This window comes from Xiphophorus maculatus, chromosome 19 (assembly GCF_002775205.1).
Source record: "Xiphophorus maculatus strain JP 163 A chromosome 19, X_maculatus-5.0-male, whole genome shotgun sequence".
Classification (NCBI taxonomy): Eukaryota; Metazoa; Chordata; class Actinopteri; order Cyprinodontiformes; family Poeciliidae; genus Xiphophorus; species Xiphophorus maculatus.
Window position 1 is genome coordinate 20,410,772 of NC_036461.1, and position 25,715 is coordinate 20,436,486.

Here is a 25,715-nt window from a genome sequence, read left to right on the forward strand (position 1 = left end):
ATATGAAAAGTTCCTTCAAATAATATCTGTTGTTATTTGACTGTGCAAAAATTGAATTGAAATACAGAATCTAATTCCATGAAACTTCAGGTTGACTCATTTGACTTTGGGTTAACATAGAGGTTTCAGCAAAAAAAAAAAAAAAAAAAAAAAAAAAAAAAAAAAATATATATATATATATATATATATATGTTTTTATTTTTTCAAGCCAATAAGGACTGTAGAAATAGATAGTGATTTGTATTTTAAACACTTGATTTGATATTTTTACTTTGTTGTAAATTATTCTGTGCAATGATCAGAAGTTTCAGGGTCTGTAACAGATTTGAATTTAAATGTTTTAACAGCTAATAGATGCTTCAAAAAATGAGTTCAAGCGTTTAAAACGAACTGAGCCAAATGAGAGAAAGTCCAACTTATGATGGGATCATTTTTGCTCCCATGTTTTGTTCTTCATGTTAAGAAGAAACAAAAGGAAAAAAGGAGTTGAATTTTGATTTTGAAAAACATTTAAGTTTATTTTAACGATGGCGTGTAAAAACCGTTTCCTTGACAACAAGGAAAAAAAAGAAAAAGAAAGATGTGCAGCAGATGCCTCCGCTTGTAAGCAAGTTTGGGTTCAACCTCCATGTTGTCGCTACCCGGACGACGAGCCCCGCCTTCTCTGGATGATACACACGAGAATATATATATATATATATATATATATATATATATATATATATATATATATATATAGAGAGAGAGAGAGAGAGAGAGAGAGAGAGAGAGAGAGAGAGAGAGACATTTTTGAGAAAAATTCAAAATACTAATTTTTGTTTTAATCAGTTTAGATAAAATGATCCAGGATTAGGTTGTCCTGAACCCCACCCCCCCCTCCCCCTCCCCCTAAAAAAAACCCACTTTATTTTTGTTTTGTTTTTTTCTGCATAAAACATCCGGTCACCTCCACTGACTTCACATGATAATAAGCAATAGAAAAGTTTAGCGAGCAACGGGGTTATGAGAGCCATGTTAGAAAACTAGAAACTAGATCAAATCATAAAGTTTTGCTTTAACAAAGAAACTTTCACATTTCTTTAATTTACAGGAGTTCATAATAATATAAGAAAATAAAAACCACACCAGCCCTATTAGCGCAAACCGCACAGCAGATGAGGATATGAACTACGTCACCAGCATCTAAACAGTTTTTCTCACCAAAATAATTTAATGGTGGTAAAATGTTAAAGGCTTTCACAAGTTAATACAGCAGATTAAAAATTGAACACATATTGGATAATTCTTAAATCCATCTAAATGTTTCTTTTTATGCTGTAGTTTTTAATGGCCTGTCCACGTCCCGAAATATCAGATTTTTCAGGGTGAATAAAGCTCCAGGAACAGCGGAGGGCCGAGCAGCGGAGGGCCGAGCAGCGGAGGGCCGAGCAGCGGCCAGCCGCCTCCGGCAGAGGATGGTGGAGTTTTGGGATCAAGCGGAGCCGCTCAGCCTGAACGAGGAGCCGATGAATCACCAAAATGACGCCGTTCAAAGTCCGAGCAGCTCTATGCTAACAAGGCTAACGGTGAACATTTTGCTCCTGATGGGACGCGACTCCAGAGGGATTATTTTCATTGTTTATTCCTTTGTTCTGAAGTTTTTATGCATAAGTTTTAAATTTATTTATTTATGTCGATACGTTCTCCAAAACAATTAAGTGTTAATTGTAAAAAAAAATTTTTTAAAAGCTATTAATTTCTAGAGAGGTACTTGCCTTTGTGTTTACTTATTTATCTACTTAATTATTTATACCTATATATTTTTAATAATGTCTGTAGGTCAGTGCATCACCTCGACTCCCAGGACCGGGGGGTCCCAGCTGCGTGTGAAAGCAGCCGGGGAAGGGGCTCGCTCCGCGCGGCCTCGCCGGATTTCACGGCTCGCTGTCGGCCTTAACCTCCGCCGCAGCTCCGTGAACCTGAACACATCCCGACAGATTTCACTTTGATCCGAGGCTGTCTCACACACTTTCACCGCCGAGCCGCAGAAAGGCCTCTAATGATCCAGGAATTATCCGCTAATTATCCGCACACAAAAGTAACCCGAAGCGCACGCGCGCGAACCGAGGCGGACACGTCGGGAGCGCGCGAACGACGGCGGGCCTAATGTTGAGGTCATCAGAGAGGATTATTATTATTATTATTATTATTATTATTATTATTATTATTATTATTATTGTTACTATTATTGAGATAATAACTCATTAAATCCAAATCTTATTAATAATAATAATAATAATAATAATAATAATAACTGGGTGTATTATTTTAAGTGGGAGTCAGAATGATTGCGTTGTATTAGAATGACTTGATTTTAATTTTGGACTCATATATGAATTGGTGCATGAATTACTGGCACAAAATCTAAAAAGAAATTAAAGATAATAATAATCATAATAATAATAATAAGAAGAATCAGGGAACCACCTAAAATTTTCTTAACGCTTTTTTCGTGGAAGCATCACAAACGTGATTTCTAAAAGTAAACATCAGATTCATAGTGAGACAGTAAATTATTATAGATGACATTGAGTTGTTACACTTGTAAAATATGAATATAATTTAGTTCTGGTAGAGAGCTCATGTCCAGCAGACAGACTCTATTCATTTAATCACAGTTTATTACAGCTACAGATCTATTACTTTTCATCTATGACAAGAGATTATAACTCATTAAATCCAAATCTTATGATTTAATCATTTTCTTCGAATTTAGTTAATAATAATATATATTACATTAATTATATGTATATAATTAGTTTAATGAGCATTCAGTTTTTATTGTGATGGTGATTTATTATCCACTATAACTATAAACTTGATTGTAAAACTGCATAAATAAAAAGAACTCCTTTTTTTGTAACAATTCTATCAAACTTAATCTAAGTTGGTCACGTCTCTCAAACATTAAGAAATGTTTTACAGGAAATCTTCAGGGTGCTTTGAGGTTGTCTAAACGGGTTTCTGTAAATACCGACTTTCCCACTAAAATAAAAGCACGACTCGTGTTTGCATACGGCGCCTCTGCCTGAGTACACAACGTGTGTGTGTGTGTGTGTGTGTGTTTTGGTGTCTGCGTTCGTCCCTGAGCGGATCAGGTGAGAGGAAGCAGAACAGAGAGAACAATAAGCCTGAAGAGCTGTCTGAAAGTCACAACACTTCACACCGCCACGACAGGAAAACATTCCCATCTCTGAGATGGAACAACAAACCGAACCAGAACCTCTCCAGATGCTGCTTACCCAGAATCTGGATTTACTCATACGGGCCAAAACAGGTACTTTAATTTCATTTGTTTATTTCTATCTGGGTTACTGGAGACAGGCCTGCAGAGCTGTGGCTGTTTTTAATCCCAACATTTGTATAAGTGGACCTGATATCTGGATCAAAGCTGCACTGAGGCTGACACTTGGTCGGTTGGGTCCGTTTCTGAGGTTCCGATCTGAGAACAGGTTGTGCTGCTGATCCTCTGCCACCCAGCCTGCTGTTGTAATACGAGCCATATGTTCTCTGTGGGCCAAAGCCAGGGCCGCTCTGGACACAGCGCCGGCGGTGAGGGCAGTGTCAGCGGCGGCGGGCCCCCCGGGCCCCCACCGTCGCTTCACCAAAGCCCTCAGCCTCTTTTCTCTCGGCTCGCTCCTTATGGAGGAAAATGTCGGCCACAATACGGCGGCCTTCAGCCTCTTTCTTCCCCGTGCCTTTCATTGCCCCACTAGAAAGCCAAGAACAGGGGCCCCAGGGCCACTAAGGCCTTTTGATGGGGATTGGAATTAATTATCTCCAATAACACAATTGTGCTCGGTCAACGAAAAGAGCAAAGAAATCCCCTCCAGAATCAGAGAGATGAGAAGAGAGAGGGAGAGAGAGAGCCCCTGCTTTTCCATTAAAATAATTCAGAGGAAGTTTATTAGAGCTTTGTGAGGTGCTAATATGGATCAGCCGGGAGGTTGGTGGTCCTGGGTGGGGGTGTGGCGCAGGCGGAGGGGGTGGATGTGTAATTGGCAGAGACTCACTGGTCATTCTGGCTCAGATGGAGGAGAAGTCACTGAAGGGGTTGAACTAAATCTATTTAAACTGTTAAAACGGCCAAATAAAATCTCACCTGTCTTCAAACCTTCAGCACTAATGAGCAGATTCTGTTCACACTGATGAGCTGCTCTGGCTTTTGGTTCCACCAACACTGATCACCTATAAAAATCTGAAGATGTCAGCTGACGCTGTGTGGATGCAGCTCTGTGAGGCTCCGTCCTCACAGAGACACACCAACAACCTGATCAACCTGGAGGATCTGAGCTTTGACTGGACCACACACAGAGGAGATACTTCACTAAGACGGAATCAGAAGTACCTGATTTTGTAACCTCTGAGAACATTTGGTTGCAACGGATTTCATTAAAAGGGCTACGTTTTTTAGCTTTACATCATGTTATGTTATTACCTCATTAAAATCATGCCTGTAGTGTTGCTTTAATTCTTCCATGAATGTTTGATGAATCCTTTGTGGCATCTGAATGGCAACCACTCAGTTGTACAAGACGGCTGAGTGGCTCTAGCTCTCTGCCTTTGAGGCGCAGCTCCTCCTCAGAGCTGCAGTTTACAAGTTTCCACCTCACAGATCAGCCACCCCACCCTCTACCTCACCCTTCACCCCACCCTCTACCCCACCCTTCACCCCCCGTCACTCCCCCACTCAGCTCCTTCAGACTAGCCAGCAGCAATTAGCAAACACCCTTTGGAACTGCACATCTGCTGAGCTCATTGTAGGAGCTACTTCTCAGAACGACGCTAAGTTAATAGAGGAGCCATGTTGTGATGACTTCCTGAAGGCGGAGCTTCAGAAAGAGCACAAGCTTCTTAAAGAGGCAGAGGCTCAATTTCAAAGTGTTATGCTAAGACATCAAATTGTTTTAAGTCATGTTTGATATACATTTTTACAACTGAAGGTAACATAGTTCATTTATTGTGTTACAAAACGGGATGATGTGGTTAGAAAACACATAATACTGCCCCTCTAAGTGGCTTCAGAGTGAAGGAAGCTAAAAGTATTGGAACCTAATTTTTTAAGTGTAAAATGTTGCAATATTGTCTTTAAGTTCATTGTGCTAAATTAACTTCAACTGGAAGGTATTTCTGGGAAAAGATGTGTTTCTGTTGTGATTCTAGACCTCTGGGTGTAATCTGGATCTGTTTGTCATGTAAAGTGATAAGTGAAGAATGATTTTTGATTTTGATTTGATGTGTCAAGCATATTCCAATGAAGCTCATTGTTTCTATATACAATATAGGCCTTAAGTTGTTTTGTTAATGGACAGTTTTTTTTATCTAAAGTCTTTTTCTGAAGACATAAGCTGTTAAAACATGTCAGATAAAAAAAAAAAACTAATAACAAAACAACCTAAAGACTTTAGTTTCCAGCATGTTCTATGGATTAATTTAGGAAATATTTCACAAAATCAAATCCTAGTTCTTATCTGACCTACAGTGGGAGAAAAGATCAAACCGTGTCTGATTTCTCTCTTGCTGGTTTTTCTCTCAGGGACATTTAACAGGAGATCTGGACAGAGACGTGATGCAGTCTCTGTCCAGGTCCTGTTAGTGTTCCTGAACACTAACAGGATTCAGGAAAAATAAAGCTTTTAGTTAAATCATAATCTGACCGTCTACAGTTCAATTCATTTCTACAGAACCAATTCACAGCAGATGTTGTCTGAAGGCACTTTAGAGAAAGTCACACACACGTTCCAGTAGATTTCAGTTATCAAACTCAGCGAGTTCAGTTCATCATTCAGGACCAACATGGAGCGACAGCTGACAGCCGCTTGCGTGGTCGTTGACTTTACAGCAATCCCTCACACTGAGCAGGCATGGAGCGACAGTGGGGAGGGAAAACTCCCCTTTAACAGGAAGAGCCCTTCAGCAGAACCAGAACCGGGTTCAGTGTGACCATCACTGCCCAAACTGAATCACAGGATCAGCTGGACTGGAGAAGAAAGACTGTTCGGCAAGCGTTCTGATTCTCAGCCCAACACTGTTAGAACGGATCTAAACGGCTTAATGGAGGAGCATTGTTATGAAGGGCTAGTGTTTGAGAGAGCAGGAGATTCTTAAAGAGACAGAGGCCTAATTTCAAGGCGCTAATTTGCAAAGTCAAATTCTTTTAAGTCATGTGTGATGCATGCAACATTTTCTATACCAATTGAAGGTTACGTAGTTCCTTGATTGTGATATAAAATGTCACCATGTGCCTGGAAAACACACAATACGTCCCTTTAAATTAATCGTCAGCAATGTGATTGAATAAAAACTAAGTACTTGTTTTTTAATCATTTGCAAGGTCTCAGTCATTCAGTTACTTTGAAAGTCACTTAACTATTTCATGCTGCAGTGCATTGTGTTCCTTCATTATATGTTATTAAATTTTGTATTTTTAGATTGAACAGAGACATTAACAACCATAATTACTCTTGTTGGTGATGTTGGAGGTTTATCGTGACTTCATGCTATCATCTCTTCCACCATGTGCTAGAACTGGAGACGCTGTTCAGACTTGAACTCTTTAGTTTCCCTCTGACCTCTGAGATAACGTCTTCATCTCCAGAGGGTTCTGCTCGTCCTCACTGGAAGCAACGTTTGCGTCGTGTTGCAGAGTTCAGGTAAAAGAAACCTGCCACATCTGTGGATACTCTGGAACCGGCTTCTCTACGTTCACTTCACATAAACAGAAATAAACTCCATTTATCGGCGCAGCATGTCTGCCTGGAGACCGGCTGATGGTGACGGAGACGCTGGAGATCTGTTCTCATGGTCTTTGTTTTGACATGAGAGCCGTCTGAATGTTATTGCAGAGTTAACACACACCACAAAGATCAATGTCTTACGCACGTACACACACCCCCACACACACACTCCCAGGTGGCATCAGAAGCTGGAGCTCCAACAAACTGAGTCTTTCTTGAGAACAAGCAGATTAACGGCCACAGGATTAAGAGCAGGACACCCAAGTCGACAACAAGTGGTCTGCTATTGCCATGGTAACCAGCCCGTAGCGGGAGGCAGCCCGCCCCCCTTTTTATGAGCCACACATCACAACTGATGAAAATCCCGTCTCCCTGATATCTTCATTAAAGGAGTTCCTCAGCTGAAGCCAACTTTATCTCCTCGGTTTTCATTTCTAACTTGTGTTGCCAACCTGGAAGCGTTCTGATCCTTATTAAACTCCTCATTCTCCTCTGTCATCTGCAGTTTACAGAGCTTCAATAATGCAACTGATGAAACAATCGACTGCGAGAATGTTTTAAAGGTCATCTGTGGTATTGATAAAATGCAACCGAATGCACTAAATAGACTTAAAAAGATCAATAGAACTTAGATTAGATTTCAGTATTTCTGGTTCATATTAAATATCTATTGATAATCGAAACACTTTGACTGTATTCTCGTTTCCAACGACTAAATCGGAACATTTAGTTGGATCCAGTTCAGTTTTGTCTCTGCTGTTATTTTTTATTTTCAGCAGCGTTGATGTTGCTGCATTATTTAATTTATACCTTTCGCTTTCTTCAAAACCTACTGAGAAACAAACATGGTGCCCTCGTTACCAGAACACTGAACATTATCACTGATGTTGAAGTGAAAAGTATTCAATCCCTTGGATGAGTCACAGTTTTTTTTATTGCTTTTACAAATTAATCATGATCGCAAATTGTATCTTTTTTTGACAAAAGAATGAGGAGAAATTAGTGTTTTCTGCAAAAATAATTACAAATAAAAAATCTGAAACATAGAATAGGAGATGGCATAAATATTCACCCCCTTTGAGCTTGAGTGGATCGGTGTCACTCTGGCTGCACATTCGGCTTAAAAACTTTCAAATATGTCTCCTTTTTCTGAAACTCTGCCTTCAGGAAGTTGTCGCAACATGGTTCCTCTATTATTCCTTTAACAATGTTTTTACCAACATTGCTCTGAGAAGTAGCTCCTATCAGGAGCTCTGCAGTTCCACCAGGCGTTTGCTAATTGCTGCTGGCTAGTCTGAAGGAGCTGAGTGGGGGTGCTGCGGGAGGGGAAGGGCTGAGGAGGAGCTGTGTCCTAGAAGGCGGAGCTAGGTCCAACCAGGTGTTTTGCACAGCTGAATGGTTGCTATGGATACTAAAGGATTTCTCAAGCATGCATGAAATAATCAAAGCAAAACTCCAGGTATGTTTCTGATGAGAGAATAACATCATAGTATCATGTGAAGCTCAAAACAAGTTGATTTTACTTTAATTTTTCACTCTTTACAGAATCAACAAACAGCTGAAATGTGTCAACCTGCGTGTACAAGTTTCACATTTAAAACTATTTATGGAAATAAATGAATACTTTTTTTGTATAATACAATTTATTTAGAATCACCCAAACAGGCCTGGCAGTAAAAAAACTCACATCTCTGATCATCAAACAAGTTCTGATGACATAATCACATTTATTTCATTTTCTGCCTCCAGTCAAGGAGAGAAAAACACGCGGGATAAAAAGTAAAGGTGCTCAGTTTTCCAGCTGAGAACACTTTCACATGCAAAACAAGTGAAGAAAACAAAGACAAACATGTTGCTTAATTTCTTCTGCTGCTTCCACATGTGACCAAGTTTTAATCACAAGAAGTAGAAAAGCTTCAACAGTACAAAAGAAAAAAAAAAGCAAACAAACCATCAGTTTGGTCACATAAAAAGGATCTGATGAATCAGACGACAGCACGCAGACTTCCTGCTCCAACTTTCTTCCTCAACACTTCCACCAAACGCTCCAACCTGAGGAGGAGGAAGAGGAGGAAGAGGAGGGTTACCGAGGGGACAATGAACCCTGCAGACCTGAGTGAGAGCGGACAGGAGAAGGTCTCAGCTGGTTAATGCAGTGCTGCAGCAAAGCATGCACCGCCGACGGCAAAGTCCACTTTACAACCGTCAATGAGAATATTAACTGCAGAGAGATGTTGATGTGACGGGGTGTGTGTGTGTGTGTGTGTGTGTGTGTGTGTGTGTGTGTGTGTGTGTGTGTGTGAGAGAGAGAGAGGTTTGGATGACCTTCTAACAATCAGCGAGGCTCTCTCCCTTTCCTATTCAAATTAAACTCCCCATTTGTAATAAGCAGCAGATTTGACTCAGTCCTTCCCATCAGAGAGCAAACATTCCTCTTCACAGCCCAGAAACTTGGAAGGCACTCCCCCCACCCCCCTACTCCGCTCCCCCCGCTGGCAGCCAAATTACTGCAGAAAGCCCCAGGTTTGAGTCTAGGAGGACAGTGCGGGACGCAGACAGAGGATTTAAGCTGTTTTCATCACCGATCTCATCCTTTCATCTTCAGGTTGATGAGCTGAGAAGCAGCAGCAGCAGCAGAAGAAGAAGAAGAAGAAGTCACGTTCAACCGGAGCGTTTTCCCTTTTCCTGAATCCAAACCTGCAAGGCTTAGTTCTCTCCTGATCTTCTCGGCTGCAGGGACACTCGCGCTGTAGACTGCTGGATATGAGCCATCAGAGCCAAATCTCCTTAGTCCCACGTACTTAATCAGTCTTTGAACACCTCCAGAGTCTCTGAGGGAACCTGTTGCTCCATCAACGGGAAGCAGCTGGTTCCCACCAGACACTCCCTCCATGATCAGGAGCGTTTACATGAAAACGGCATTCTGTGAGGTCATTATTATCTAGGGCTGCACCGGGCACCCAGAAATCGGCCTCAGTTTCCTGATGGGCCGTCAGCCGATACAAGGGAAGCCGATCTTGTCTGGCTCGACAGACGTCTGAGAATCAGCCACTGACCTTCATCACTCTGCCCTGGCAGACCTGCCCACCGGGTCAATGTCTGCATGTTTGCAGTTAACAATATTCAACTCAGCAACTTTCTTTTTAGTATCAGTATTAATTTTTTTTTTTTAAAGATCAGTGACAAGCCAGACAAGTGCAATCGGTGCATTCCCATTACTGTCGACTGAGGGGTGAACATCTCCCCTCTGAGTCCTGGAACAGACAGCAGAAGGTTGGTCCATTAACAGCTGCTGGTGGAAACACTCAGCTGGACTTTGGGTCACATGCGGGTCAGACGGTGATGCTGCACCATAAAGAATATTTACAGATTTAATCAAGAAAAAAAAGAATCACTTTCCAACCTTCTTCCCATCTGTCTCTACAAAGACGAGCATCCCCATAGCATGATGCTGCCACCGCCATGTTTCAGAGGGTGTGATGTATTCAGGATGATTTTATTTAACACACATTCGATTCATCCTGAAGGGAAATCAAATGTTGCTGTAACTCCTGTCATGCTGTGGGCCAGAGGGAGCTCCCAGACTGCAGACTGCTGGTTGTCCTGACATGCTAACAGCTTCGTTTCCAGGCAGCAGTTTTTCTTGGTAAAATGTTCTGGATGACACCATCAGCGTTGGCAGCACTGCTGATCCAAATCATTTGCTTTTGCTGCAAAAGGTCTGAGGCTGTTTGTTCTCTAACATACGTGTGGAACCAGCTCCACTGGCAGACGAGGCCCAACAGTGGACCGGGTTCTGGTTCTGATGGAGGTCTGCTCCGGTTAAAGGACAGTTTTCTCTTTTCTCTGTTGGTACATGCAACATGTATGACGGATCACTTTATGTCACTGACTCCACGCAATCTGCCGAGTTTCCTTAGAAAACTTTATAGACAGTTTCAATAATAATCTGAACTTGACTGCATTGTCTGAAAAATAAAACCGATTTAGAATTTTGTACTTGACTTGGAATCTGTCTGCATGACCGGATGGAACCGACTCATCTGTAAAGTGCCTTTAGCCGACGTGTGTTATGAATAATTCTAATTAATTTCAGCTGAATTTATTCATATTTTTGTCGTCTTGAGGCACTTAAAAAAACATTTCAAGTCAATCATACATATCAACTGATGTGTGGTTTGCACTGCACTGTTTGCAGTTTGATAACGGCATAACTGCTCTGTTATCAAACAATGCAGAAAGCTCAATTAGTTTTCAAGGTCATTTAAAACGTTTCCAAGGAAACCAGCAGATTGCACTGAGTCTTTGTTTCACAGCTTTCACTCCTCCTGGATGACAACGTGGTGACAGCAGACGACTGCTTTGGTTGGTTTTGCAGCAATCCCTCATACTGAGCATGCATGTGGCGACAGTGGAGAGGAAAACTCCTGCAGAACCAGAACCTGGCTCAGTACCAGCAGCCACCTGCCACTAATGAGAAGACAGAGCAGAATGGAGATGATCGAAAGTTTTAGGTTGTAGATTGAAAAAAGCAAAACTGAACTGAATTGAGTTATAAAAATATTAACTAGCTGACATCAGCCAGAATGTTACAAAATAAACAGAAGGCTGTCATTTAATGAAATGCACTCCTGAAACTAAAAAGTCCATTTCTGGAGCTGCAGAGAAACTAATAAAACTACAGAACAGGTGAAAACAGAGCAGATGTGGTCAGAGCGGTCAGGCCGTTTTCGTCTCAGCCTGATGGGACGAGGAAGCAGCAGGCAGTGAACAGATCCAAGACTGACCTGCAAACTCTCTCGCTGGCTTCCTGCTCAGCCACCCGGCTGCGCTGGAGCTCAGCAGCAGTGTCCTCCTTCTCCCTGGACAGCCGCTGAAGCTGCACCACCAGAGACTGGACCTGGGAGGACAAGTCCTTCTGGACCTGGGAGGACAAGTCCTTCTGGACCTGGGAGGACTCAGCAGGAAGTGACATCTGGGATGGAGGGGCGTGATCCTGAGAGCTGACGGAGGAGAAAGAGGACGGAGAGGAGGAATCGGGTCACGGTTGGTTAGAATAATGTTCATCTCATCAAATCTTCAACAACAGCCTGAATTAACTGCCTGCTCGAGTCAAAATCCGGCTAAAATGGTTCCAGGGTTTTGCTGTTTATTGACTTTTAGTGCTCTCTTGAACTGTTTCACATTTCGTCTGATTTTATATGACAGACCAAAACAAAGTGTTGCAGAACTGCCAAGTGGACAGAAAATAAAACGCTGTATTCAACAATTGTACAGAATCATTTCTGGAAATTGTGGCATGCATAAAATAAAAACTAAAGAAAAAAAAACATTAATACACACTGTACAGTTCAACAACTGAATCTAACTTTGTCAGATTTACATTCAGTCCAGCTCTACACACCGAACGGTGAATTTAACATGCTGGAGAAATAAATTATTTTAAAGCAGAGTTTTTATTTTCTTCATCTAGACTGAAAGCGAAAACAAAATGTCTTCCTGCTCCGCCTGCTTTCTGCAGCCTCGTCAGGTGTCTCTGCAGGCGTCCAGCATCAATCCTAGTAATTTATGGAGGCTCACATTTTCATCAGCATAGACGGACTCACTCCTCATCTTTATTCTGCTTCACTTTGTCGCAGCTGCTTTGCTCAGAACTGGACTCGGACCCCTCCAGGAAATCCTCCAACTGGTCTTAAAGCCCAAAACACACCTCTCTGTGGTTCAAATCTGCCTCACAACGTCTTATCTAATTACTGTTTGTTTGTCGTCCTCATTGCCGGCTGTTTACTCCTGTTATTATTCTACAGGTTATCCAGATTCCTCCGGTCACCAGTCGACTGGCTGCATTTGGACCGAGATGAATCAAAACCACCACTTTTGTGCTTCTTATCATTCCCCTATCCAGTCAAAGTGTCTCTTTCTGACACTTTGACTGGATATTATTTACAGAGCTGAGAAAAACTATCGGCCTCCGTACAGATTTCCTCTGGTTTTCCTCAGTATTTTTTCCCATGGCACATGATGATGCCATGTTATAATGTAATCAAGTAACTATGTTACCTTCACTTGTTGTAAAAGGCTATATATATCAGATATGACTTAAAAGAAATAAAATTTGACTTCATAATCAAACGCCTTGTAACTGGACCTTTAAAAACTCCTGTGCCTCCAGGGAGTCACCACAACATGGCTCCTCTATTAACACTTTAACAGCATTTTTACCAATGTTGTACTGAGAAGCAGCTCCTGTGAGTCAACAGGTGTTTGCTAATTGCTGCTGGCTAGTCTGAAGGAGCTGAGTGGGGGGAGTCATGGAGGAGGGATGCTTGAAACTGCAGAGGAGGAGCTGCATCTCAAAGGCGGAGCTAGGTCCACCCAGGCGTTTTGCACAGTTGAATGGTTGCCATGGAGATCAAAGTATTTCTGAAACATGCATGAAAGAATGAAGGCAACACTGCAGCTATGTTTTTGATGAGGGAATAACATTATAACATGATGTAAAGCTCAAAAAGGTCGATTTTACATGACACTGCCCCTTTAACTCATTTTAATATCAGACAACCTGAGTCAATGCTACATGTTTTCCATCACTGTGTAGGAATTTCATTTAACAGTTAATTCAGCCACACTGAAGGAGTTTTGAGCATACCTGGCTTGTTCACAGTCACAAAAGAAAATCTCAATTGGATTTAAGTCTGAACTTTGACTAGGTCACTCCGAAATCAGGTTTTGTTCAGCTATTCAGAAATGGCTCTGTTGGTGTGTGTTGGACACCTGTCCTAGTGCAGAGATGACCTTAAGTTCAAGGTCAATCTCCTTTGGGATTTTCTGTTCTGAGCAGAATTCATGCTTCAAGTAAAGCATTATGCTACCAACATCGTGTTTGAGGATCATGAAGAATCCTCAGGATTCTCTCTTACTAGTGAATCCTGAACTCTGACCTGAACCGAGGAAAGTGAAGCTGTAGATGCAGTTCTGGGTCATTCTGTGACCTCCTGGATGAATTGTTGAGTTCTTGAAGTCATTCTGGCAGACTGCCGACTCCTGGGAATGTTCTCCATTGTTCCATAGTCTCTCCATTTGTTCTCGCTGCCGTTCTCTGATTTTGTAACTCTCCTCTCCAGACTGATGGATGGAAATGAGTTTGATTCTTGTGTGGTTTATGACTGATGTGTCGTCTTACCTACCTCAAGCTGTCAGACAGGTTGTGTTTAGGGAATGTTTTGACTCTATGGGTCTGGTAATGATCAGTCCTGGGTGTGGCTCATGAAACCAAACCAAAACAAAGTCAGTCAGTTGTTTTATGATTTAACAGGATGAGTTGTTTCCCATAGATCCAGCTTGGTTTCAGTAACTTTTATCAAAATGACCAAAAATGGCTTTTTACTCATTTTACTCTATTTTTGATGTTAAAATGTTTTTAACATCAGACTGCCCGACTTCCTTCTATGGCACAAAGTGGATGAAATAAGAGTTATCTGTCATTCTTTACAAAACAGAGCTTTAGAGAACAGACAGAACTAACTGAACACACACTGAAGCTGTGTGTTTGTTGTTGTCAGACAGGTTTCTGTTTGAACATGTACACACTCCCTGACTCCAAGTAAAAATTCAAGTCTTTCTTCTGAATCCTGATAAAATGTCTTCAAGCACAGTAGCTGAAGGTCATTAATGTGGACTGGAGAGGTAAACAGCAGGTGGAGCTAATTCTCCACTTGGTACTGTTATTATCAGTGATTTCCCAAAGTTTGCAAATCCTCTGGACATCATCTTGGATCAAAAATAAAAACATATTCTCTTTTTTAAGCTGTGAAAACACTTGAAACGTCTCTTGATGGGTAACTTGGCTGCAGAGTTGATAAGTAGTTCAAGTTTTTTAGTATATTGATTAAATGTTCTGATTAACAGCAAGAAGAAAACCACTAAAACCTATTATGGTTAAATCAGTTTATTTATAGGGGCAGTATGATGTATTTTCCAGGCACATAGTGCCATTTTATCGTATAATTAATTAACAATGTGATCTTCAATTGTTATAAAAATGTTGTTTATATAAAACATGACCTAAAAGAAATTTTACTTTGCATCTCAACACAAATTGGGCCTCTGTCCCTTTAAAATCTCCTTCTCTTTCTGAAACTCTGCCTTCCATTGAACAACAATCTAAAACAAAATGTATAACATAACAACTGCAGTTATTTAAAACAAAAAGCCTTATTCCTATAGTAGAAATCCAGTGCTAACAACATCCAGCCAAATCCCAGCAACCTGAACGTGATGATTCCCAGCAAAATCTGGCTTTTCTACGTGGCATACTGATTGTGGAGAATTGCATATGTTTTTGAAATTCTGCTGTTCATAGAATAACACAAGTACAACAAATATCAACAAATCGATATCAGCAGGCTAATCAGTCAAGCTATCTGCTCAGCTATCTGCTGTCAGCTGCTTAACATACATGCTGTTTGCACTTTGCCAACTGTAGTTTTAAAATTGCTTTAGCTAAAGAAAAGTCATGAGTCATTTTCTGGTTGTGAAAAACACGTCCAGAAAATGTATATTTAAGGTGTGTGCAAGGAATGTGAAACATTTAAACTGCGTCGGACCGGACCAAGATCCAAATTTCTTCTACACTGGCGACTCTTTAAACGCTACAGAAAATCACATTGATATCAGAAATGTGATTCTGATAGCAACACAAAGAAAAATCTGAAATCAGGGAAGAGTCTTTGCACAGCAGGGAACTTTTACCGTTATTAAAGCTGCAGTATGCAACTTTTACAAACATTTTTTTGAACCTATTTGCTAGAACTGTCACTGTGTCATGACAGAATAACATGAGAGATGCTCTGAAACTAAAGCCAAGTTCTTCTGTTTTCTTTTAAATATGGTATAAAATAATCATTAACTAATGAACTGATTAGAAAAATATGGAGAGCCAAAATAGCCACTAGCTGTCCTGTCTGGTCTGATTTGTCCAGGGAAGAACGTTTCAGACATCGGCTGCTTTATAGAATCTGAAACGTGTTTTAGATCAAAATAAAGGAGAGGATGTACTTTCTGAAAAAAAAAAACAGTTTCTAGTTTTGCCAGATGGTCTTTGAGGCTCACAACCAGGTCCCAGACAGCAACAGCAACAATTGTGCTTGTTGCTTGTCACTAACCTGTGATCGGCTTGTAGTTCCTGAATCTGAGCCTGGAGCCTCTGTTTGTCGTCCAGAGCTGCGTCTCTCTCCTTCTGCAGCCTCAGCAGCTCCTCCTGCCCAGATGAAACACATGGCAGTCAGACATAACAGTCCTCAGCACAGTAGCTTAAAGTGATAACGCTTTAATTAAATGACAGCTTTTCTGCTCCATCACTCATATTCTGAGCGAATAACAGAAAAATGCATGTGTGGGTCTAGGGGCGTAGAACAACACTCCACAGAGTGTGTGTTTGTGCTTTAAATGTGCGTTCCCACTGAGCAGCAAGGAGATCAACTTCTGTATAACTACAGGACTGACTGTTTAAATAAAGGCTTAATTAACTAGCTAACTGACTAATTCATTAACATAAATGTCAACACACCTGATAATGAGGATTGCATTTACATCAGCTCCTGATCCCACCACAACACTACTGCAGCCTCCTGCACCACATCTGATGGTGCATTTAAAGACACAGTGGGGAGTAGGATTGTAGAGGTTTGTGAACTGAGGAGTGGGTTTGGATTTACTAAAGTCTGATAGAAAGTATGGAGCAGCAGCTGAAAACAGATTCAGAATGATGTGGTTTATTTATGGTACTGCAGCTGACCTTTATTGACCTACATTAAGATTGAATGATGGAAAGTTTCAGTGAATGAGCCGCATGGTGAGATCAGTCCGACCGTGACCTGATGGCTCTGGTACTGGGTCAAAAGAGAAAACTGTTGAATTTGAGGGAAATTACCCCCAAAATTAAAAAAATTTAAATTTCTGTTCTCACCAGGTTTTCTGGCATTGAGCAAATAGAAATAATTTTGGTAATTTTAACTGACATAAAACAAGAAATGTTTGGTTTGATTTAACTTCACACAGTAGGGAAAAAAAGAGTTTGTTTCTTTTTCTTTAGTATATGTAAATATCTGGTTTCAGCTGTAACTTACTGGCCTCCTGGTATGTCAGGGTTTTACAAAACTGGGTTCACATTTTCTGTCTCACTTCTCTTATGGATTTAAGTTCTTCTAATGAAACGCTGTGAGTGGAGTTTGGAGCAGAGCCGTTTCCTATTCGCTCCTCTCCACCTGGTCACTTTCATTTCTCTTGTTTACAAGAAAGACAGCCGGCGCCTTGGAATATTATGGGCTGGAAATGATCAGATGCTGGACATTCCTCCTAAGATAATGTTCTTTTAAAAGTAAAGCTTGCATAAACAGAAGTCTGTTAACCAGCTAATATCAGGCAGACTGATGTCAGACTATTGATGGCAACGAGAAGCGTCTCATTGAATTCGCCATAAGGTTGAATACATGCTTCCAATGATAAATTCATAAAGATCAGGCAATACAATGTCAACATTTCACATCAGTGTTGCGTGGTGCCGACCCAGCGGCCAGGATGACAACATACAACACTTCCTCTGCACTTCCTGGTTCGGCCTCAGCTCACAGGTTTCCTGCTGGACTAAAGTCTGGGCATTGGTCCAACCACTCCGTTTTATTTATTATGCTGGTTTGCAGTTGTTAAGTTTAACTTTGTACATGTTATTTTATTAAGGAAGGTGCTGAGTCAGCTGGTTTCTCTCCAGATATTTATTAGCAGATTCAAGGCGGGTGGTGCTCAGGGATGAGGACGAAGTCCAGGCAGGAAAAGATAAAGCTACAAATAAAGCTGTTTCAGAATACCGCCCCTTTAATATGCCACGTCATGGCTTTAAATACTCAACTACGGTAAACTTCCAAACTTTAAGACAACATGAGCACAAATAATACAGAAAGTGAAACATTACCAGATTCCAGCAGGTCTCCCACACCTGCTGCACCCTCACTCCACTCATCAATCAACTCTGCTGTGGGTGTTAAACCCGTCAGCTGACTCTTCCAGGACACACAGTCCCACTGTATCTTAGGTAAAAGTGTGTCGAGGCCGACTCCAGCTGGGATTACAGGCCCGACCCTGTCCTCCTCCTCTTCCTCCCGCTCTATTCTAATTAAAGCCTCCGAGGTCTGAGAGTTTAAAGTGAGACATCAAAAGAGGAACCAAACCCAGAGAGTCAATATGTGTCTTTTCCAGCCGGGCCGGAGGAGACGCTTCAAAAGGGCTGCCCGCCTTATTAATCAGAATCATTTCCAAATGAGGTGATCAGTAAGCAGGAGCGACACAGAGCTGACCTTTAACATGAGGAGTTAAGGTCAACGAAAGAAAGGAAGAGTAGTGGGAGGAGGTAATAAAACTACTGTGCTGGGACCTTTGACATGATGAGGGCAGATTAGAGAGGCAGGGGAGAGACGGGGGAGGAGAATAAAATGACGGCTTCTTTATTGGCCATGTCTGAGGGAGAGGAAGAGGATGGGAGGTGAAGTTGGAGCTGATGGAGCCGGAGGGGTTAGGAGGAAGGAAGGACAGAACGAGGGAACGTTCTTTGACCTTTAACAAAAAGAGTTGAGGTGAACAGGAGAGGACATTAAGGAGAGGAAAGAGCTCATTCAGGCAGCGGAAATGAGGTGAGAATGAGCTTAATATCATAAGCCTTTTTTACACATGAAAACCACATAATCAGCTGCAGACTTTCTGCTCAGAGTCGGACAGAGTGGGAGCCAGGACCCGAGAGGTGCAGCCGTCACAGAGAGAGACAGAGGCTGACCTGGAACCCGCAGAATGCAGCTTCAGATGAACAGCATAACGCCAAAACTGCAGCAAAACGCAGACACAGCCCTGTCAGCTGTTTGGTTTCTGTGGCTTCCTGGTGAGGGGAGCCACAGGGACCCACTTCAGGTCACCTCTGGTTGTCGTTTTTAGGGTAGACCACCAGCGCTACGGTTTGTCCCAAACCAGAATCCTGATGCCGTCACACAAAAACATAAAACCTGTCCATGTACTGCCTGCATAACACCGAGGTGATACAGTTAACTGTCAGCGTACTCACTATTTGATAGCTGCGTTCCCATCGACCTTAAAGTTGCTCAAATTGGAGCTATGAAAATAAATTTGCTTGTGTTTTTGAAAAAACCCACGTTTTACGATAAAAAGTTTTGGCGCCAGCATGAGGTGGTTTTCTTTGGCTGTATTGAAATTAATGTATCTCACAAAACTGCAATGGAAACACTTTTTTTTTTGCATCATAAAAGTCACATGATCAACAACCTGATGACAACTGGCAGAAAACACTAAGACAGGAAGTGGTAGGAGGATGATGGATGGCTCTTTGGTAGAGTAGTCGTCTTGCGATCAGAAGGTTGTAGGTTTGATTCCAGCTTCCTCCTGCCATGTGTTTGTGAGTGTCTCTAGTGACTCTAGTGTAAAGCGCTCTGAGTGGTCAAAATGACTGGAAGAGCGCTATAAAAGTTCAGTCCATTTACAAGCTGCTGCTTACCTTTAGCTTTTTACCAGTTTAAAGGAACATAAACTGGTGAAATAAAAGATTTGCTGTTTTTATTCTATAAATAAAATAGATATATATTCTGTCAGAGACATGTTTCACCACTGCATTATACTGTAGGGATGAACATTAATACAGTGATTAGGAACATACTTTAAATATTGGGATATGCATAAAAGTGAGAAGTAAAGCCAAAACATTTGGGGGAATATCATTTTCAGTTCATATTGCCCTGCAGTTGCTCATATGGAATCTTTTTTGCGACATAACAGTTTTTCACATGTTACACTGCATATTTAAGCCCCATGCATGGAGAAGGTCTTTAACCTATTTGTATTAAAATAGTGGAAAAATATGGTTCTTTGTTCTGAGAGCTTTCTAAGAAATGAGGTTGTTACCAGACTGACTGGGTGGAATTTTTTATCACTTTGAAAACTCATCGGTTTTGCATGTAGAAGGAAGAAACTTCATTTCATCAAACTCTGGTTCGCTTTATGAGCTTCTTTTTATAATTCTGAATCCACTTTTCTTTTTTTCTGCAGGTTAAACCTTTTCGAGGATTTTTAATCAAGTTAAAGATATTTTTTCTTAGACAGGTCATGTGCTGAAAAGTCATATGATCTTTCACAGCTTAATTAGATTTTTTACCAATCTGACTGGTTGCTTAATTTGCTTCATTAGTGTTTAACATTTGGCCAAAATGAGAAGCTTAAAACAAACGCTGAGTAACATTTTCTTATGAAGGCGCCATGTTTGAATGGAACACTAAAGGGATTTATATACAGACGCAGCCAAACTTGGTGTCCATTTTCTGTTTACTGGTAAAGGTTAACCAGAATTTTGTTTAAAATGTCCAGATATTTCACAGGATACATAATGTCATGCACTCTACCAAGATCCTTATGGACCATCGAAAAAGAAACAGGCCTACAGCATCACAGGACAAGAACAGTGAATTGTGAGGTTCCTAAAGGAGCAGTTCTTATTTCACATCTTCCCGTAGCTCACTTTACAAAATATCGCAACATCTTCTGCTGTATTTATGCAGAAGAGCCACAGCTTGATATCTCTGTCACCTCCTGACTCTAGTCTAACTAACGTCACCAGGGATTTGTCTGTAATTTAAATTAGTGAATGAGTCAGAGTTTCCACTAACATGTAAGACAGAAGTTTTTGGTTTTGGTCCAAAACATAGAAGAACAGAGATCAGCGCTCAACCAGACTAACGACCACAGAGCATGTTTGAAACAGCAGAGCTTAACCAACACAAAAACATACTAAATCAGCTTACAGTCTTCTTAAAACACTGTGTGAATAAAGGGTTTTCTGTCAAAACAGGGCACAGAAAAACTACTGCATGCTTTTTGATTTTGTAATTTTTTCTTTAAATCAGGTAGGCAGGTGGCAGCTCATCCAAAATGGTGCCTTCAGATTCCTGAACACCACCAGTAAAATGGTTCCCATAAGAACCAGTTCTCCAATCACTGCGCTGACTCTCTGTTTTCTCTCGGGCTGAAATCCAAGTATGAACCATCCACACTGCAGCAACAGCACTTCGGTCAACCAACCAGTTTCAACCAATAATGGTTCAGAAGCAGCTCTGAACTGGTGGGTTTTAGCCTCCATTTAAAGGAACTCGGTGTTTCAGCTGTTTTCTCTTTGTTCCAGATTTGTGGATGATAGAAGCTGAATGCTGATTCTCCATGTGTAATTTAAAATGTAGGTTCTATTTGAGTTAAACTTAAATATTTGTGTTAACTGAAGCCCATCTTTCCTCTCATGTCCTCAGAGTGATGATGCTCTGGACTGCCTGGTGTATGAAAGCGACTGAATAAATAAACTCGGCTGACTATTCCTAATCGGGAGCAAGAAGAACAAATTCCTCATTAATTTCTCTCACCAGAACAGAGTTTCAGTTGAAGCCACAGTGGCATTCAGGTTACATCAACCTCCATCACGTCCCGCAGCTTTTAAAGGCGTCTCTGCTCAAGTAACCCTGAATAATGGTCACAAGCTGTACTCTGTAACATTTCAGGTATGTGGTCCAGGTCTGGAATCGACACATACCGTTAGAAGGTCACGGTAAATTGTGCTGCATCCTTTAGTTTGATTTGAAACTTTAGGTTCAAGTCGGTTCAAAGGCCTGATTTAAAAGTTCAGCCAGGAATTGTGGTTTGTGGTTTGGGCTGCAGGATTTCAGCAGCTCACTGAGTGTCTGGCGTTAATTTGATGGCAGCTGCTGATGTTTCTGTGTGAAATTAAAATGCTCTCCCGGTTCTAATCCCCCCAGAGCCCAGCCTAATTAACAGGCTTGAGGAGGATACACAGAGCAGCGATACATTAATAACAAAATTTAATTTATTTCAGGGAAAAAAGAGATGCAGGCAGAGATAAAGGAGCATATTTGTTAGCAAGAAAATTTCATTCTTCTCCTCTTGTATGAGATTTTTTTGTTTTCTTTACAGTGTTTTAGTCTTGATTTAAGTGTAAGCTTTAAGCCTTAAGCACAGACAGGTGCAGGGTTTAAGCAGGAACCTATGCATGTTAGCCAGGATGAGGGAGGAAGGAGTTCTCTCCTCAGGAAACACAAAAAGTGATCGACAAACTGGAGCTGATTCAAAGTTTTCACAGAGTGAACAGTTTCAACTGAAGGATTTTAGATACTTTTTCATTTTATCTGCATATAAAATGCAGATAAGGGAGGATTTAACATGCTATTTATACTCTTATCCCAGTTTTCTCTCAGATGGCCCAATACACATTTTTGTGAAAAATGTCCCTACAGAATTTCCTCTAATCTCGCTGATTGGACCGTATTTGGCATGTGTGCAGAAGGTCACCAGGGGCAGAGTGTGGCTTTGAGAATTAAAAAGTAAAAATTACGATTCCTTCACTTTTTTCATAAAAAAGTTAAATCCATACTATCCGGAGTTCACAATCCATTTTTCATCAATTTTTCCGTCATAACACAGAGGTTTACTACAGACTGGGGCCAGGACTTAATGTGTCCCTTAATTAACTACAAACATTTTAACTCAATAAAAATGTTAACGCCATTATTCATATTCACATGTTTTTACACATGAACCTGGCCAGAGCCTTTGTACTTGTGCATTTATGGTACGCCCATAAATCTGACGCATAAGCAACGTCCGCCAACAGCAGCGGTGGACGACGAAGCTGCTTCTCTTGGCCCACTGGGGATCAACCTTCATTTCAACAAACGATCTGATGGGACCCTGGAAAAGACTAATGTTGTGTTTAAGTTGTGCTAAGGAGTTAGCCTTTCAGTGGAGCTAATCAAGCCTAAACTAGCATCTCAATGCTAAACATGTAGCAGCAACACATGCTAAACATGTGTAGACGCTAATGTCAGCGTCTACAGTTTCTGAAGAAGCTCCATGACTGATCAGGAGTTCCTGAAACACTGAAAAACTAAATGACTAGACCACCAATCTGATGGTTGAAGAACCTAAATAATTCATCTTTATTGCTCAAATGTCTATTTATAAACTATCATTCAGCTGCAAAAGGAGGTTTAAATTTAAAATATTGCCTATTTTGTCAATATATAGTTTATCTAAACAAAATAATGTGTTTAATTACATTAATTAATTCAATAAAAAAATTTTAATCAAGTCCCTCCCCTAATATGGACATACTGTATTTCCACAGTGGTGTTGGAGCAAATGTATGAATGGATGGAAGAATACAAGAATGGAGTCATGGGTGGATAATAATAATAATAATAATAATAATAATAATAATAATAATAATAATAATAATAATAATAATAATAATGGATGGATGGATGATGAACAGGTGCACAGACATTGAAGTTATCATCAGTAGTTGTTTACCTGGCTGAATGACTTGTCCCTCTGAAGCAGGTCTTCCTTCAGCCATTTACACTGCAGACACACAGAAAGAGGAGTCAGCGCTTCATTAGCTATTAACTCATGTCACTGGAATAGTAATGGAAGCCAGTAGAAGGGATGCATGAGCATGAAAATCTGGGACAATATTAATAACCAATATCAACATTGATGTTCGGGCCGACCACAGACCGATTGAGCGATCGTTTATTTTCTATACTCTTTCGACACGTCACAATCTTTCGCTGCATCACTATTGCCGTCACATGACCAAACAAACACCCCACGGTCGACCCAGAAACACACAACAAGCAACATAGAAATAAACATCTATTATTCATATCGGCCCAGTTTTACTCGTCGGACCAATACTAAAAAGTTAAAAATGAACAAAAATCGACCATGAAAATGCTCACTTTACACATTAAGAGGGGAAACAATGGAAATATGACATCATTGGTTCTTTGTTCATTAAACGTTATTACTTCCAAGTGATAAGGTGATTTCCACATGTACTGGGTGGAGACTGTAGATAAAAGCTTCCTGCACTACGACATGTAGATGGAATAAACCTCTTCCTTCCAGCCAAATCATGTTTGATTTATATTTATTTCACTGTTTTGACTCGAGTTTTTCCCACAACTTTCTTGAGTTTTCAAAGTTTTTGTTAAAGATAGTTTCTCTTACTACTTCACTAACCAGATTTATAAAGCCAGCTAAATTTACAACTCCTAACATTTCTTATAGAAAATCAATCATACACAAACTTTTTATTATTGAAAAAACAGTTTATTAATCTCAAAGGAAAATTAATATACCCTTCAAAGGAGTCATTATAGATGGTGATATCTGTGGACATGATGGCTCTGCTGTAGCTGTATTTCCTTTAACTGATTCATGGCCGCCCACTTCAGGTTCAGCAGGAGATCTCGCTGTGTTCTCCCCTGAGCATCTTTTTTAAGTAGTTTCCTTTTGAGGCTTTTCTTTATTAATCTCTGTGGTTTAGATTTAAAATTTGAATTATACAAACAAAGCGCTTTTAGGAGGTAAGAAAAGTGGGAGCACTGTTTCCCAGTCCTACTCCTTGCTTCAGTTGGGAAATTCAGATATAACAGCAGCATCAAGATATGTAGGATTCCACAAAAGATAAAAAAAATGTTTAAAATATTTTAAAAATGCCATATTTACAATAATAATTTCACAGCACAAAATAAAGTCACATAATTGTGAAGAGCCCTTTTGATAACTATCCATGTTGGTGTGGCACAGGGAGATTTCTGACAGTATGAGAGCGATGACTGCGTCACCACATCGGCTGAACTTGCTGAGCTGCAGGTCGCTGTGTGAAAAGACTTATGGCGTATCAGAACTGAAATGGTCTGTGCACAGAATTTTTTGACATGCCCAAAAACTCAGAAGCAGCCCAGTCTACCTGGAGATAAAAAAGTGTATGCAACTGTGTCAGATATACAGTATATATAGGCAGATACAGCCATTAAACAGTACAGACTGGCAGTTGCTTTATGCAATTCTGCTTGATTCTCATTTCCTTCGATGCTCCATCTGGGAGTTCTTCTCTTGACCTCGATTTCTTCTGTAGAATTTCAACCGAGCCAGTCAGTAATCAGATGAGTAAGCTGGGAACGATGTTGATTTTCTGCGCTGTTTTAGATTTATAGTATTTGCATTTTCAGCGGAGGAAGTGAACAAAGCAGTTCAGTTTGTGTTGGCCACATTTCCAAATACTGAGCAATGAAGTCAGACAAGACGAATGTAGAAAACAGTTTACTGCTGGCAAAGACGACATTCGGCTGAGCACTTCTGTCTTCATGGTGGGGGTGGTTGTTTGCAGTGCAGGGAATTTCTGGTAAGCTTCAATAGCGTTACTGGAATTTTACATACACCACGACCAAACATTAGCGATTGGGTAAAGTCAGATCCAATCATTTAAAACTTCTACAGAGTCCACACCTCCAGCAAGTAATCATTTCTGAACAGCTGAGGGATCAGACTTTCTGTCAAAAGCACAGCTTTGAACAAGGGTTGGTTTTTACCAGGGTAAATGGACTGAACTTATAAAGCGCTTTTCCAGTCATTTTGACCACTCAAAGCGCTTTACACTAGAATCACATTCACCCAGTCGCACTCACAAACACACACACATTTATACACCGATACACAGATCGGTAGGCAACTTGGGGTTAAGTTAAGTGCCTTGCCCAGAGGCACATCGACATGTGGCAGGAGGAAGCTGGAATCGCACCTACAACCTTCCGGTCGCAAGATGACTACTCTACCAAAGAGCCACAGTAGCCCTATAAACAATAGTGATGAGCAGGCTTACACTGGTAATAGTAAAGTTTAGTAGATGAATTGGTGTCAATAAAATGTCCTGATAATGACAGAAATGTGTGTGTGTACATGTGGGGTCAGGTCTGCTAAGCAATTTTGGAAAAAAAATAAATAAATTATTGTGTGAACAATTAGACCACTGTTGGCAAAAGT

At 40.7% G+C, this 25,715-nt stretch overlaps 1 protein-coding gene across 2 annotated transcripts in view; it reads right to left on the reverse strand.

Moving 5' to 3' along the window:
• Positions 1–8,400: 8,400 nt before the first annotated feature.
• LOC111612295 (mirror-image polydactyly gene 1 protein-like) overlaps positions 8,401–25,715 on the reverse strand; it is a 58,229-nt gene continuing 40,914 nt past the window's right edge. For both annotated transcript variants that reach the window (XM_023353292.1, XM_023353293.1), the window contains exons 10-13: positions 23,196–23,246; positions 15,941–16,035; positions 11,564–11,779; positions 8,401–8,828 (exon numbers count right to left, since the gene is read on the reverse strand). In XM_023353292.1, coding sequence (XP_023209060.1) covers positions 8,762–8,828; positions 11,564–11,779; positions 15,941–16,035; positions 23,196–23,246 — 429 coding nt within the window. In that variant the 3' untranslated portion in view covers positions 8,401–8,761. The remainder of the gene's footprint in view (positions 8,829–11,563; positions 11,780–15,940; positions 16,036–23,195; positions 23,247–25,715) is intronic.